Source organism: Mesoplodon densirostris, chromosome 1 (assembly GCF_025265405.1).
Source record: "Mesoplodon densirostris isolate mMesDen1 chromosome 1, mMesDen1 primary haplotype, whole genome shotgun sequence".
Classification (NCBI taxonomy): domain Eukaryota; kingdom Metazoa; phylum Chordata; class Mammalia; order Artiodactyla; family Ziphiidae; genus Mesoplodon; species Mesoplodon densirostris.
Window position 1 is genome coordinate 6,530,915 of NC_082661.1, and position 15,692 is coordinate 6,546,606.

General features: G+C 48.0%; 1 protein-coding gene across 1 annotated transcript in view; it reads left to right on the forward strand.

Annotated features, from left to right (window-relative positions):
- ADAM12 (ADAM metallopeptidase domain 12) overlaps window positions 1-15,692 on the forward strand; it is a 406,064-nt gene that overhangs the window by 360,465 nt on the left and 29,907 nt on the right. Inside the window, exons 15-21 of the mRNA XM_060098411.1 lie at window positions 2,370-2,478; window positions 2,585-2,783; window positions 6,406-6,483; window positions 8,760-8,868; window positions 12,202-12,337; window positions 12,942-13,050; window positions 14,743-14,925. Coding sequence (XP_059954394.1) covers window positions 2,370-2,478; window positions 2,585-2,783; window positions 6,406-6,483; window positions 8,760-8,868; window positions 12,202-12,337; window positions 12,942-13,050; window positions 14,743-14,925 — 923 coding nt within the window. The remainder of the gene's footprint in view (window positions 1-2,369; window positions 2,479-2,584; window positions 2,784-6,405; window positions 6,484-8,759; window positions 8,869-12,201; window positions 12,338-12,941; window positions 13,051-14,742; window positions 14,926-15,692) is intronic.

Here is a 15,692-nt window from a genome sequence, read left to right on the forward strand (position 1 = left end):
TCCCCTTGACAGCACCACAACAGAATAAAAGGGTCAGCATCAAAATAAGCTGTGAATGGAGGGAATGTGCTGTGGAAAACAAAGACTTTTTTTAACCATTTTATGGAGTTACGATTGACATACAAAAAGATGTACGTATTTAGTGTGTACACCTTGATGAGCTGGGCGGTAAGTGGACACCTGTGAAACCATCCCCACATCCATGCTGTAATCATATCCACCACCTCCTACATATTCCTCCCACCCTCTTTCTTTACTATTATTTCTGTGTGTATGTGATGAGGACACTAAACATAAGATTCACCCTCTTAGCAAGTTTTTAAATATACAGTGTTAGTAACTGTAAGCACTGTGCTGCATAGTACATCACTAGAATTTATTCGTTTTGTGTCACTGAAACTTTGCACACTTTGACTAATACCTCCCCATTCCCCCCAGTCCCTGGCAATGACCGTTCTACTCTCTGCTTCTGTGGGTTCAACTTTTTTAGATTCCACGATCATGCAGTGTTTGTCTTTATGTATCTGACTTATTTCACTCAGCATCATGTCCTCCAGGTTCATCTATGCTGTCACAGATGGCAGGATTTCCTTCTTTTTAAAGGCTGAATAATATTCACTTGTACGTATGTACTACCATTTTCTTTATTCATTCATCTGTCAGTGGACACTTAGGTCTCCTCTGTGTCTTGGCTCTTGTGAATAATGTTGCAATGAACATGAGAGTTCAGGTATCTCTTTGAGATCCTGATTTCAATTCCTTTGGATATTTACCCAGAAGTTGAACTGGTAATCATGTGATAGTTCTATTGTTAATTTTTTGAGGAACCTCCATACTGTCTTTTGCAGTGGCTGTATATATTCTCACCAACAATGTATGAGGGTTTCCTTTTCTCCACATCCTCACTAACACTTATCTTTTTTTTTTTTTTGATAACAGCCACCATAATTGGCATGAGGTGATAGCTCATTGTTGTTTTGATTTGTATTTCCCTAATGTGTAGTGATGTCATCCATTTGAATGTCCTCTTTGGAGAAATGTCTTAACAGTTCTTTTGCCCATTTTTTAATCTCGTTAGGACAGAGACTTGTGTCCAGTTCAGGGAAATGCCCTATGGGAGGAGTTTGGGAGACTCTCTTAAATGGTTTTTAAAAAAACAGAGAATGGGAAAATAAGAGGTCCAGGACGGGGGCAACTTAGTGCAGAGGTCAATGGCTGAACCTGTTGCTGGTCTCAACTGCTGCAGGGGTTTTGTTTGGTTTGATTAGTCTGCTCCTTTGTTTGTTTAACGAGATGCTGAATGTGTCTGATGAGGAATCAGGTTGCAGAAAGATGGACTTTTTAGTAATAAGAACACCATCTGGTCCCTGGGAGGAGGCGAGCATTGCCCATCATGACATTGTCACCTTGGAAGGCCCGCGGAGCCTCCCCAGAGCAGGGTGCAGAGAAGGGCAGGGGGCAGAGCTGGGCTTGGGGAAGTTGGCATCCTGGCTGATGTGAGAGGAAGAGCCCAGACAGGACACCGGTGTGGACAGGAAGGCAGTCCCAGGGCACCACACAGGGCACAGCTTATCTGAAGAATGGAGAACATTTTCCTGAATTTCTCACATAGTCTTCAACAGATACCACGATGATAGGATTCCAGAGCCCTCAGAACTTTGGCAACGCAAACCCCAGGTACATGTTCTCTCCTTCCTTGACCGGAAGATGTGCTAAAAATGGCCATGTCCTGAGCTCTCTGGCTCCACGCCCCTCTGTACCGGGCACTGTCCTGCTGTGTAAAAAGACCATCAGGTTTTATGCCTCCATGGCCTCTGAGAGCAGTCTCTGCCTTGCAAACGCAGGCATTCGTTGAAGCCAGTGCTTGCTCCAGTAGGGAGCTTTGTGGGGCTGGAAACGTGGTGTAAGACCTCTGCGTTCCTCGTTCTCTCTCTCTCTCTCTCTCTCTCTCTCATTGCTTCCTCACGTTAGTCATCATTATTCCTTGGAGCCTGCTTTAACTTGCATTTTCTCCCCGGAGTTGTGTGGGAGTTGTTCAAGAGAGCAAGCTTCCCCTTCCCCCGCAGCCGGCCAGCCACCACCCCCCCACTTTGGGGTTGGGTTGGGTGTGGCCCCAGAGCCAGGCCTCATCTCTGGAGAGGCCGCACGTGCCATGGGCCCGGTTAGCAGCCCTCCAGAAGAGGGAGTGATGAAATGCATGCTTTGCTGTGAGTTGAGGGGGGCTTGTATCAGGCATCAGCCAAGCTGCCAGGTGTGATTCCTCAGGACGCTGAACACATCTTCCCTTAACCTGAAAGCCTCGTGCTGTTCCAAGAAAAATGTTCAGAACACTTGCAGGTGGTGAAAGTGCTGCTTTGCTTCTGTTTCAGGTGCTAAACCTGCCCCCGGGATCTGCTTCGAGAGAGTCAACTCTGCAGGCGACCCTTATGGCAACTGCGGCAAAGACTCCAAGAGCTCCTTTGCCAAGTGCGAGATGAGGTGGGGGTCTGCCTCCTGACCGCGCCATGGCTTTGAACTTCCCAGATCACTTAGGGCTGCTTCCAGACTTTCCCTCTCTGAGCGCTGTCTGTTCTTGCCTTTCCAGAGACGCTAAATGTGGAAAAATCCAGTGTCAAGGAGGTGCCAGCCGACCAGTCATCGGTACAAATGCCGTTTCCATAGAAACGAATATCCCCCTGCAGGAAGGAGGTCGGATCCTGTGCCGCGGGACCCACGTGTACTTGGGCGATGACATGCCGGACCCAGGGCTTGTGCTCGCCGGCACAAAGTGTGCAGATGGAAAAGTAAGACCCATATGCTCCCTTGCATCACAAATGTAAGTCTGGAAGGGGGCCCACTGAGAAATGTCCTGTTGGAGAACTGAGTTACAGGGTTGGTTTGTTTTCCTAAATCCGCTTCTCAGAATGTTGCCTCTGAAATTCCGTTCTTTGCAGCTAGAAGAAAAAGTCAATAAATTCGAGATCCTGGTCTGACCATTGAGATGCAGATTTGGGAAAATCAAGCTTGTTTTCTCAGCCCTTTCGTGTTAATAGTTCATGTCTACACTCTGGATGTTATGAGAGTTTCCAGCCAGGAAATTACGCTGGAAGGAAACACAGCAGCATATTATATTGTTTTTGGAAATGTGGTTTGGGTTTTTGGCACGGTGGGGACTTGTTCTCACCTGGACAGAATGGGAAGTCAGATGTCGTTTCAGAGACCCCCGTACAGGGACAGGAGAGGGGAAGAGAGAGGATAAGCTTAAAGCCAGAGGGTGTTCTTTTTTTTTTTTTTTTTTTTGCAGTACGTGGGCCTCTCACTGTTGTGGCCTCTCCTGTTGTGGAGCACAGGCTCCAGACGCGCAGGCTCAGTGGCCATGGCTCACGGGCCCAGCCGCTCCGCGGCATGTGGGATCTTCCCCGATCGGGGCACGAACCCGTGTCCCCTGCATTGGCAGGCAGACTCTCAACCACTGCACCACCAGGGAAGCCCCAAAGGGTGTTCTTTTGGAGATCGGGGGGAAAGGTAGACTGAGATACTGGGGGTTGGGGGGCGGGCAGTTAGAAATAAAGTCCAAAACGAAAAAAAACATGTTTTGAGATTTTATATTCTGCCACCTTGTTTTTCCCACCAAACTTTCTCATCGGACGGAATGACAGCAAGTTAATAAAACACTTTAGGGCTTCCCTGGTGGCGCAGTGGTTGGGAGTCCGCCTGCCGATGCAGGGGACACGGGTTCGTGCCCCAGTCCAGGAGGATCCCACATGCCGCGGAGCGGCTGGGCCCCGTGAGCCATGGCCGCTGGGCCTGCGCGTCCGGAGCCTGTGCTCCGCGACGGGAGAGGCCGCGGCAGAGAGAGGCCCGCGTACCACAAAAAAAAAAAAAAAAAAAAAACACTTTAGGAAAGAAGATGATTTTATCAGGCTCCTCCTTTTCAGAATGATTATGAAATCGTTACTGACATGGAGGTCACAGAGCAGAAAGGAAAGGTGCTGAGTCCTCTCCTGTAGCAGAGTCCCCAGGACAGGAGTTCCCTCCACTCCACCCCCTCCCGCTTCCCCCATACACCACAAATGCTTTTATCCTTAAGGAAGCAGGATGATGAGGGAAACATGTTATACATTCTGGGTTTCTCCTTAACCACACCCATTCACTTATATTCAAGCCTTGACATTAGACTGACACCATTTAAACTGTGGTCTGAACAGCTAAGGCCAGGTGCATCTGAACACTGAAATTCCAGGGATGCAGTTTATCAGTGAGCTTTTCCCTTCATGTGCAGGATTCAGTGTGCTTTGATCTCCTGCCTGCGGAACACTAGTTCTTTGAAAGCCGTCCTTAGCCTAGCCCGCGGGTTGGGGGAGGGCAGCACCCATATGCTGTGATTCTGCCTGGGGTCCTGCTGTGTTCACTGCAACCCCAGACAATTTCCTTCCTCAGCCGGAATGTGACAGTCTCCTTGGCCAAGATTCCCACCAGCCCTGAGAGCTGCTTGGACCAGCACGTTTTTCAAAGGGCATTCATCTTGCCTCAGATAAACTGCTGGGGTCAGATGGTGAATGTCTCATAGGAAGGTCCTATTTGATTAAAAATGCTTCTGTAATCTAAAAATTAGACTTTTTGGGGGGCTTCCCTGGTGGCGCAGTGGTTGAGCGTCCGCCTGCCGATGCAGGGGACACGGGTTCGTGCCCCAGTCCACGAAGATCCCACATGCCACGGAGTGGCTAGGTCAGTGAGCCATGGCTGCTGAGCCTGCGCGTCCGGAGCCTGTGCTCCGCCACAGGAGAGGCCACAACAGTGAGAGGCTCACGTACCGCAAAAAAAAATAAATTAATTAATTTAAAAAATAAAAATAAAAATTAGACTTTTCTCCCTTTGACTCCACTAATTTGTAACATCTTATGGGAGATAAAGAACCTGATCCCTTGAGTCTGGACTATATTATGCACCTTTGAAATAAGACTAAACTCTTTCAACCAGCCCAGTACCATTTAGCAAATTGCTGCCTCTGCAGAGGCTTGAGACATACAAGGGAAGCGTCTGTTTTACTCTGCTGAGCATTTCTGTTGATGGTTTATGTCATCGACGATAGTACTTGTCAGTCGGTGTTTTGGAAAATTTCCCATATTTTAATATCTCCCTTACCAGATTCAAGGATTCCTGGAGTCTTTGAGTCTGCATAGGCCCAGGTGAAGGACTAGTCTCTTTTGTTCTCTGCTACATCTTTTAAGGGAGGGGGAAATGCTGCAATATGTAGATTGCATTGCAAGCTCTAGACAAAAATCATGAGAAAATCAGTTACCCTAATTTCAGGATTGACCAAAACCATATAAAATGCCATGAAGATAGACGACTACCATAGTGTCCACATTGATGTGAGTCTTGAAATGGGCTGAGTTTGGAGGCAGGCATCAGGATCCATGTCCGGGTCCAAGGCAAAGCGCATTATTCATGTTAATTGAAAGATGGTCTTCCCCAAGCTTTCCTTTACTTTCTCTCTTTTTTTAAAAATTTTTATTGGAGTATAGTTGATTTACAATGTTTTGTTAGTTTCAGGTGTACAGCACAGTGAATCAGTTATACACATATCCACTCTTTTTTAGATTCTTTTCCCATATAGGTCATTACAGAGTATTGAGTAGAGTCCCTGTGCTACACAGTAGGTCCTTATTGTTACCTATTTTATATATAGTAGTGTGTATATGTCAGTCCCAATCTCCCAATTTATCTCTCTCCTCCTTAACCCCTGGTAACTGTAAGTTTGTTTTCTATATCTGTGACTCTGTTTCTGTTTTGTAGGTGAGTTCATTTGTACCCTTTTTTTATTTAATTAATTAATTAATTAATTTTTTTAAAGCCAAGTAGGCTTTATTAATTAATTTATTTATTTTGGCTCAGTTGGGTCTTCATTTCTGGGCAAGGGCTTCTCCTAGCTGTGGCAAGCGGGGGCCACTCTTCATCGCGGTGCGCGGGCCTCTCACTGTCGCGGCCTCTCTTGTTGCGGAGCACAGGCTCCAGACGCGCAGGCTCAGTCGTTGTGGCTCACGGGCCTAGTTGCTCCGCGGCATGTGGGATCCTCCCAGACCAGGGCTCGAACCCGTGTCCCCTGCATTAGCAGGCAGATTCTCAACCACTGCGCCACCAGGGAAGCCCCTGTACCCTTTTTTTAGATTCCACATATAAACAATATCATATGATATTTGTCTTTCTCTGTCTGACTTACTTCATTCAGTACGACAGTCTCTAGGTTCATCATGTTGCTGCAAATGGCATTATTTTGTTCTTTTATATGGCTCAGTAACATTCCATTGTATATATGTACCACATCTTCTTTATCCATTCCTCTGTTCTTAAATACACAGCTAGATGCATGTGCGTGTGGTTGTAGACAGACTGAGATATGTACTGTGTTTCCCTCCTCTCCAGATTTGCCTCAATCGTCGGTGTCAGAACGTAAGTGTCTTCGGTGTTCACGAATGTGCGGTGCAGTGCCACGGCAGAGGGGTGAGTAGGTGAACTGCTTTTGTAGAGCCGGCCCACAGCAAGCTCAGCACTAAATCATTCCTTGGTAAAGGATTTTTGCCATCCGTAACTTTGTAAAAATATAGCAGTCAGTGTCTCCTCAATATTTTCTTCTGAAGACATTCATTTTCTTTGACCTTTACATAGCATAAGAAATGGGATTTTTATTTAACAAAGAAAATCAGATTGAGTGATAATTATCTTTTAAATTAACATTCTGGATTTTTTTAAAAAGGAACTTTGTCATCTTCAAAGTAATTTTAACATTAACCTTCCTTCATGAAGAGTTTTTCATTAGCATTTCAAACAGAGCTGTCCCTCCTACAGCCAAGATTCAGAATATGTGTCTGAACTGAAATATTTCCGAAAGGAATTAAAACAAAGAAGACAGAACATACCGACCACATGTTCTTGAAATCACATACAATGGGTGTCAACTAAAGAAGGCTGTTATTTTAGTTGAGAGAATTTTTAGGGGGGGAAGAGGATTCTAATTGTTTAAAATCTAGTTTATTTTTTCTGATGGGCTTAATTATTTCCAGTGGAATCATATTAATCTTGACTAGTTATGCCAGTGGTTCATTTGTTTTTCTGAAACCTTTTCTACAGATATTGTGGTCCAAATTCTCTTCTTAAAATAGACATTCACCAATGGTTGTAACATAGGATTATGGAGGTTTGCATAAAATTACTCTTGTGCTGTAACCATAAAGGATTGCAGTGTCACCTCAGATGGGTTTGTTGATGGTGAGTGTAGCTGACTGTCAACATAAAATGGAATCTTTTAATGTCTTCACTGGGTCATAGATTTCTTTCTAATGGCTGGAAGAAATGACCTAGCGCAGCCTTATTATTTGGCTGATGGAAGGGGTCCGGGTCCCAGTGGGGATAGTGACATGTCCAAGGTTACATGACCAGTTAGTAGCAAGGCTGTGTCAGGGACCCTGGACTCCTCCCTCTCCAACATCCTGGGGTCCCATCCACACACTGGAGAGGCCATGACTTGGGAACAAGTAAGCACCCCGGTCCTTCCCTCGCGAGGCCGGGCTCACCAGCAGCGCCTCCAAGTGGGGTGTTAGGGCTGTAATCTCTCTGCCACAAGCTGCCAAAAGGGCACATGACTGTGATTTGCAGCAGGAGACCAGGGCGGGCAGGACAGTGCCTGAACCCCAGGGAGTCGTGCCTCAGCAGCACCATCTCTTGAGGAAACAGGCAGGACACGCAGACTCGAGGCAACATGGGCTGTGCTGCACGGTAGTTAATTCTGCTTAGCGTTAGCTTCATAGAAACACGCTTTCTCACTTATCATAGGCTTTCCTGACTGTTGACTGTCTTGTAGGAAACATCTGGGGCAGGTGGTTGATTCAGAAAAAAAGAGTCTGTGACAGCAGGGAAACATCACAAATGAGAGAAATGCCCGGAACAGTTATCGTGTCTTAAAATATAAAAGTGTGTGTTTGGCTGCATCCCGCATCCGTAGCTCGACCCTGACTTCAGTATACAAATTATCCAAAGTGCACCATCTATGACGTACCGTTTGTTTCTCTAAGCGGAAGGGAAACACTCAACGAGCAACCTTCCTGTCTTTTGCGGCTTTTCCTGATCATTTTTCAGTTGTTCCGCCCATTCCAAATTTGTCAAAAGTTCTTTTTTAGTAACTTGCATTTATCCAGCATTCCCAAAGCATTCAGCCTCATTGTCATAGAAATAATTCTCTCATTTTCACGCTCGTACTCCACTGGTTCCGGCAAATTCCACGTGTGACAGCCTCCCCGAGCCTCCTGTCTGAAGGTGCCCAGGGTTGTCGGGCCCATGATGCCCAAGGGCATGGATTCCATGTCCCTGAAGCAGGGGCCCCTCCTTACCACTGAGAGGGCTTCTCATCTCGGCCAGATCAGGAGGGTTTCCTGGATTTAAAAAGAGGGACATGGAGATTGAGAAGGAAACGGGGTTGAAAGGAGTGGGTGAGCCCTAATAGTCTCGATCCTTCTCTCAATAGCTGCTGATGTAACAACAGCACATTATGTTAATCCGCAGCCTCGGGCTCTGGACTCATCTGTGCGGTGCTGGGTTTAGGGTTTATCCTCACAGCCGCATGTATGGAGTCTGACTGTATCGGTGTGATGGGGGCTCTGACCACAGGGCCTTTGCTTTGCTGTCGGGCTCAATTAGGGCTCAGAGACTTAGTGCTGCCCCCGGGGGAGGTGCGTCCTAACCCTGCTTCCCTCTTGGTGTCTTTCTCCTCTGCTGCCCGAAAGGTGTGTAACAATAGGAAGAACTGTCACTGCGAGGCCCACTGGGCCCCTCCCTTCTGTGACAAGTTTGGATTTGGAGGAAGCAAAGACAGCGGCCCCATCCGGCAAGCAGGTTAGTGGTGACGGCGCGTCCCGGGGCGTGGGCTGAGCCCCTGGGGGCAGTGGGAAGCCAGGCCCTCGGGGGATCCTTCCAAGCAAGACAGAGGGCTCACCAGCTGTCGGGCGGGTGCACAGCCCGGAAACCCACTGAGGACCCCACGCAGACCTCACACAGCCCGAGGCCTCTCTGTTTCCAGACCCTCTCTAGTCCTTGCCTGATCTTTGCAGAGACTCGTCGCTCTGCTTTACTCAGAGGCTGAGTTTGCCGGGTCTTAGCCTGTGACATTTTCTTAGCTAAGGTCATTCTACCGCAGACTGCCAAGTGGGCCTGAACTTCATTGTCGGATCAAAGGATTTTGTCAAGGCCAGCCTCTGTGTACCAGGGCTAAGAGGTGTGAGGTCAAATGCCTTTTAAAGCTCTTGCTAGAAAGACACCCTCCTCTTCACGAAGGGACGGGTCCCAGCAGTAGCAGCAGAGGTATAGCAACAGTTTCTCTTTGCTGAGCCGCTGGTACCTGCCGTGCCTCACGTTCCACGTGCATGAGCGCATCGAATCCTGACAGAAGTTGGCGTTTTTCTCCTTTCCTTACAAGGGACCCGAGGCTCAGGGAAGTTAAGTAACTTTCACAGAGTCACACAGCTAAGACCGAGGCACAGTCTGCCCGTGAAGAAGCCCCTAGGGGCGGCTGTGCTGGGCCTGTCAGTTCCTTCCTCCTCAAAGACGTTGAGAAGTGGTCTCCTAGCCCAGGACTGTCTTCTCTGAGCCCTTGTCAGCCAGTTAAGGGGCAGGCCTGAGTGATGCAAGTGCAGAGAGCCCACCGCGAGCCGGGGGTGGGGGGGTTGTCGGCAGAGGCAGGAGTGTCCCGAGCACATTTGTGCTGCCACCTCGGTGCCCGCCTGAGCCCCTGGACGCTCAGCCGGTGGCTAACGCCACTACGGAGGACGTCATACGTCCTGAGTCCCGCTGTGACTGGCAGGGTTGAATCTGTGGCTTGGCCACTGTTTCCATGACAACAGACTCAACACTGCTCTACAGGACCAGGCAGGGGGCACAGGGCCAGGAGGGAGAGACCCTCTGAGCAGGCACATCTGGAGAAACAGTGCTGTGAGGAAGGGAGGTGAGCTCCTGGGCACCCTTCTGCTCAGAGATGGACGTGTCTCAACACCGCTCCCGAGACCGGCCCCGCAGCAAGTGGAAAAAGGGCCCCAAGGTCTTTCCTCTTAGCACACATCCATCCCAGGGAGTAATAAGCCAGGCCTGGCCCAGCGTCCCCACCTTGATGGCTGGCCTCTTGCTGCAACTTCGTCAACTTTCTAATTGGCCATCAAGAGATTATTGTTAAAAGATAGCAGCATTTTAGTTTTTAATGCATCAGGAGCCGTGCCACCTGTTCTATCCTCTGCATTCAAGTGAGCCAGATGGCATTCAAGGAATTGGACAGGATGGCGGGAGACAGGCCACATGCTCTGGGTCCCTTTTTGGTGTGGACACCAGGGGGACTCAGGTTTGGGGGTTTCCTAAACTTTGGGCGAACCCACAGAGTTGCCAATTCTTCATTGTACCAAGTAAGAATATTTTAAAAATGGAAACAACTGAAGAGCCGGACTCATCCACCATCGCCGTCATATCATAAAGGAAAGTAAGTTTACACTCCTCCCCCCGAAACACCTACAAAAGAGAGGCCACAGAAGCAGGCTGATGGCTGCACGGGGCATAGCCGCGCCCTGGGCCTCACTACCCCCAGCCCGCCTGCCTGCCTGTGGCCCAGAAGTTCATGATGCAAGTATTTCTCCAGCAGCTGCCGGGCACCAGCTGCTCCCCCGGGTCCTGGGAGACACTCAGCGGGCATAGCGCGGACGAGAAGCTGTGATGGGCGGGGTGACAGTGAGACTCAGGAAGGTGGGCCACGGGACGGAGGGGACACGGGGCAGGCCCGATGGGACGCAGCGCCTGCACTGGATGCGGGGATGGCCCAGTCAGTGTCTGACTGATAACTCATCAGTTTAAGACGTAGGAATTTGGAAGTATGGAACTAGGAAATCCGGCTGAAGCCTCTTGCTCTCTTTTTAATGAGCTGTGTTAAGAGAGAACAGCATCCTCACCAGAGGCACCTGCGACTGCCAGCCCACAGTCTCGAAGGAGGGACATCTGGGCCAGGAAGCCAGAGCGAGGCTTTTCCAGTAACACAAGTGAATCAAGACGGTCCCGTGTTGATTGTCTGCCTTAGACTCAGACACATCCCTCTTAGGACTTGTCAGCTGGGGACGAAGTCCAGAAACAGAGAGGGTGTGAAGCCTTTCTCCCCCCGGGTGTGGAGCTGCTGCTACTCTGGTTCCCAGCCAGCTGAATGTCCTGGTTGGAGGTGGGGTGGGAGAGCCCTGGTGACAGAAGCCACCTCCACAGCTGTCACCAGCAGCCCGAAAGGACTGCAGGGCACCTACCAGGGGGCACACGGCCTGATGGCTGCTGGCAGGAGAACAGAGACAAATGAATTGAGACCTGCGCTCTCAAGGAATTCACCGCCCTGGTGAAACTGCAAATGCAGGTCCTCCAAATCCCGGCATTGAGAGCCCTCCCCACACGGCCCTTGACCGCAGCTGCAGTTAGAAACCAGCGGGATGGTTTGATTTTCCCTTCCTTTCCACACCCTTGAGGAGTCTTCGTGTCTCTGCACTAAACAAAATGGGATCATATCACAGAAAGGGGGGATATTTCCTTAGATAAAATAAACAGCATCCTCCCAGAGAAAGGGGTTTGCCCCTCCTCCCAGGCTGCGTTTTTAAGTCCCTAACATAACGAAACAGAACCCAAGGGCATTTAAACTGAGTTTGCTTTTTCACCTTCTAATTTGATGATATCCAGAAGTGTAAGGTCTTGGTCTAAAAAAAAATACAAAAAACAAAAATAAAACAGACGCCAACACCAAAGAATGAGAGAGGAAGGAGCCTGCAGGAGCATATTTGTAATGGGGGCTGGGAAGAGTGCAGTTTGGGGACCACTTTAATTCTGATGGGATTCCAGTGACAGCTCCCTGTTACTTTCGCCACCATTCCCCTGCTGTTGTCATGCCTGGGGGGCCCGTGTGACCAGGGATATGGTCCCACTGGCCAGACTGTATTCCCGTTTAGCAAGTTCCAGACTTGTCATAAATGAATAATAGGGCAGATTGCACCTCAGACACGACCTCTGAAGTGAGACTAACTTATCGGTACGCCATTCAGGGATTTACTCCCTCCATTTCTGGTCCTTCCTTCAAAGTTCCTTTTGGCGTAAATGTCACAGTTTGATACTCCCCGTATTTTAGTTATATGCCTCCTCCTCTGAGTCAAATGCACTTTCTTTCAGGTAACCAAGGTTTAACGATAGGAATTCTGGTGACCATCCTGTGTCTTCTTGCTGCTGGATTCGTGGTTTATCTCAAAAGGAAGACATTGATACGACTGCTGTTTACAGATAAAAAAACCACCATTGAAAAGCTAAGGTACCCTGGGTTAGGGTCATCTTTTCAAGAAATGGCATTTGAAAGAATGTGCGATGGGCTGCTTCGCACTGTGTTTCCTTAGCAAAGAAGAGGTCAGGTTTTCTGTTGGTTTGGTGTTTTAACATTTCTGCCAGACCAGCTGCCCCTTTCACTTTCCCTTCAAACTATTTGCAATTTATTACATAAATAAGCAGGGTGTTGATGAATTCCGCTGGTGTATTTTTCCCACCCTTACATTGGTACTTTTTACAAGATGGAATATTAAAACATTTTTATCAGATGGGGTAGCTTTCAATCTAAATATATTCCAACACATCATTGCTAAAATGCCAGCTTTATGCAAAATGTCTCCCAGGTGTCCCAAGCTGTGTGTCTTTGGATTGCAAGAACTAATTTAATAGAATAATGGCTTGGTGGGGGGGGGGACTCAATATTTATGTTTTAATCTTGTAAGAGTGTTAGAGAACTTTTCTCTTGCATGTTTACCACACTAAGTTAAAAGAAGTGAATTGCATTTTGCGTGTCACTGTGAACAAAACAGAAAAAGTCAAGTCAGGCAGAGGGGACAGCGCCCTCGGCAAGTGTGTCTGGGATTGCATTGCAGGTGTGTGCGCCCTTCCCGGCCATCCAGTGGCTCCCAGCCTAGTCAGGCTCACCTTACCCACCTCAGCAAAGGGCCGATGAGGAAGCCGCCATCTTCCAACACACCTAAGGTGAGTTTTGAACAAACATAAGAAGCGAGCAAGCGCATGAAGATGCAGGTTTTTCAGAAGAGCTTGAGCAGGACTAGCCCCCGCAGCCTCTTGCTGTGAGAGGCTGGGTCAGCACCCTCGGGACCACAGGGGCTTCCTGAGGTGGTGGCTGGGGCTGGAAGAGGCTCACGGTGCCAGGTCCCATGGAGGCCATGTGCCCTGCAGGACATGCTACATAGTCATCATCCCTGCAGTCACCCAGGTGGCCGCAGTCCTTGGAGGCCCACCGGGTATGCTGACCAGGCAGGGTCCTGCTGCTAGACCCCTTCTGTGATTTGAGAATGCCACTGACTGGGTTTGGGTGAGCTTCTGTGGCCCGCTGCTACTCCCAGGGTATTTCTGAGAGTTACACTGAACCCTTGGTCAGGCCCATTTTGCTCCAGCCCTGGGCTATAGAATCTCTGTCCAACCGATGGCTTCAAAGAGCTGGATCCTCAAACCAAAGTACCTCATGGTTCCCTCCTGTCTCTCCACTTTCCTGCTACCTTGATGAGTTATGACTAGTGCTCACTCTGATATTTAGGTTCCCCCACCAAGTGCTTTTGATGTACCTATGGGTTGGGTTCCAAAGAGGAGACAGCCTTCCCTAATAAGCATTAGCACCTTTCACCCCTAACCATGGGAGACAGGAAAAACAGCTTCCTTTGCAAGAGCCAAAGATGCAGTTTTATCTTGAAGAGCCAAAACCCAGAAATTACCCAAATATCAATCAACAGGTAAAAGGGTAAACACACTTTGGTATATTTACACAGTGGAATGCTACTCAGAATTAGAAAACATGAACTATTGATACACACTACATCTTGGATAAATCTCAAAGTAATTATGATGAGTGCAAGAAGCCAGACCAAAAATGATGATTTCATTTATATAAAATTCTAGAAAATGCAAACCAATTGGTAGTGACAGAAATCGGATCAATAGCTACTGGGAGAAGGAGAAAGGGGGACGGAGGGAGGGAGGGAAGGAAGACGGGGCGATGGATATGTTCTTCGCTTTACTTACTGGGATGGTTTCATGGGTGTGAATCTATGTCAAAATTTACCAAGTTGTACATTTTAAATATATGCAATTAATAGTCAATGAAACCTCAATAAAGCTATTTATAGAAAGAAAGGAAGAAAAGAGGGAGGCAGGGAGGGGCATGGGGCATGAGACCCACGCTGCATCCGTTCTCATCTGTTGCCAAAAACAAGGCCACCAGGCAGGAGACGGTCCTCCAGACTCAGACCCTCACCTCCGCCCCGAAGCTCCTTCCCCAGGAGTTTTCCTCGGTTCTCATCGAGCCTGGTGTACACTGAACGACGTCTCATTTTCACAAGTCCTTTGGAATTCCCTTAAGATCTGGTCTGTGTCTTCATGCGTGTTGGTGCTTCTGCCTTGCACCTACTTGCTAACGAATTAAACCAGTTTTTAAACATGTAGATAGAAAGCAACCCCACTATTCCAGGTTTGGGGGTGGGGGAGGGTGGTTTGTTAGAATCCTGAAGCTGACATCAATAATTATAGATGCCCTCTGCTGTAATCCCTTGATTTCTTCCCCTCCTCCACCTGCCCTCCCCCTGCAGCTAGAGCAGATGAATTAGCACTGCTTGTCCCTCCAGGGATTACACAGTAATGGCCCCATCATGGCTCTTTGCTCTGACCCCGCAGGACAATCCCAGGAGATGGCCACAGTGTCAGCATGTGGACATCAGCAGACCCCTCAAAGCCCTTGAGGCCACCCCTCTGCCCAGCTCTTCTCAGCGAGGACTTCCGCCCCTGCACCCGGCTCCTCGTGTGCCCTGCGTCCCTGCCAGACCCCTGCCGGCCAACCCTGCACTCAGACAGGCCCAGGTACGCCCTCAGCTGTTAATCTGATGGAGGTCATTCAGATCCAGACTCTGCTACTCGCTGAAGTCTGAACTTGGGCGAGTTGCTTAAGTTCTCAGCACCCGTATACAATGGAGATAATTCAGCTCCTGAGGTGGATACACAAGATCATCCAGGCAAAGCATTTAGTACAGTGCTTGGTGTCTAGTTATGGTGCAATATATTTTAGGTATTATTAGGAATATTTTTATCTTTTCTATTCAGAATAGTGAGGGTGCCCATTCAACTTGTCATCTAGACCGTGACACTTTTGAGAGTGACAGGTGGCACTGTGAATAATTAGGCCTGGGCAATAAAACAGAGATGATCACTTTAGGAATGATAATGGGCCTACTTTCTTACCTTTTTCACCTTCAAAAATTATTTACAAAAATGTTACCACCGATTTAGTTTCTCCATACCAGATGCAAGAGTGTGTAAGATACTTTGTGTATATGATCTCATTTTTATGCCGTTTTTGGAAGTAACAGTTTGTTTGTTATGACATGAACAACAGGAAACTGGAGGTGGGGAAAAAAGTAAAAGCAACCAAATGAAAAGCACAAGGATATAATCGCTGGTCATTTTTCACTGCTATCAGTGTTATATTTTCTTCTATCAATTTTTGTATACTTAAATGTCTATTTAACATAATTTAGATTATTCTAGATGTACATTGCTTTATATATATACTACTTCTTTGCCTTAAAGTCATTCCCATTTACCATGGCATTAAAAACTGTTTAAAATGT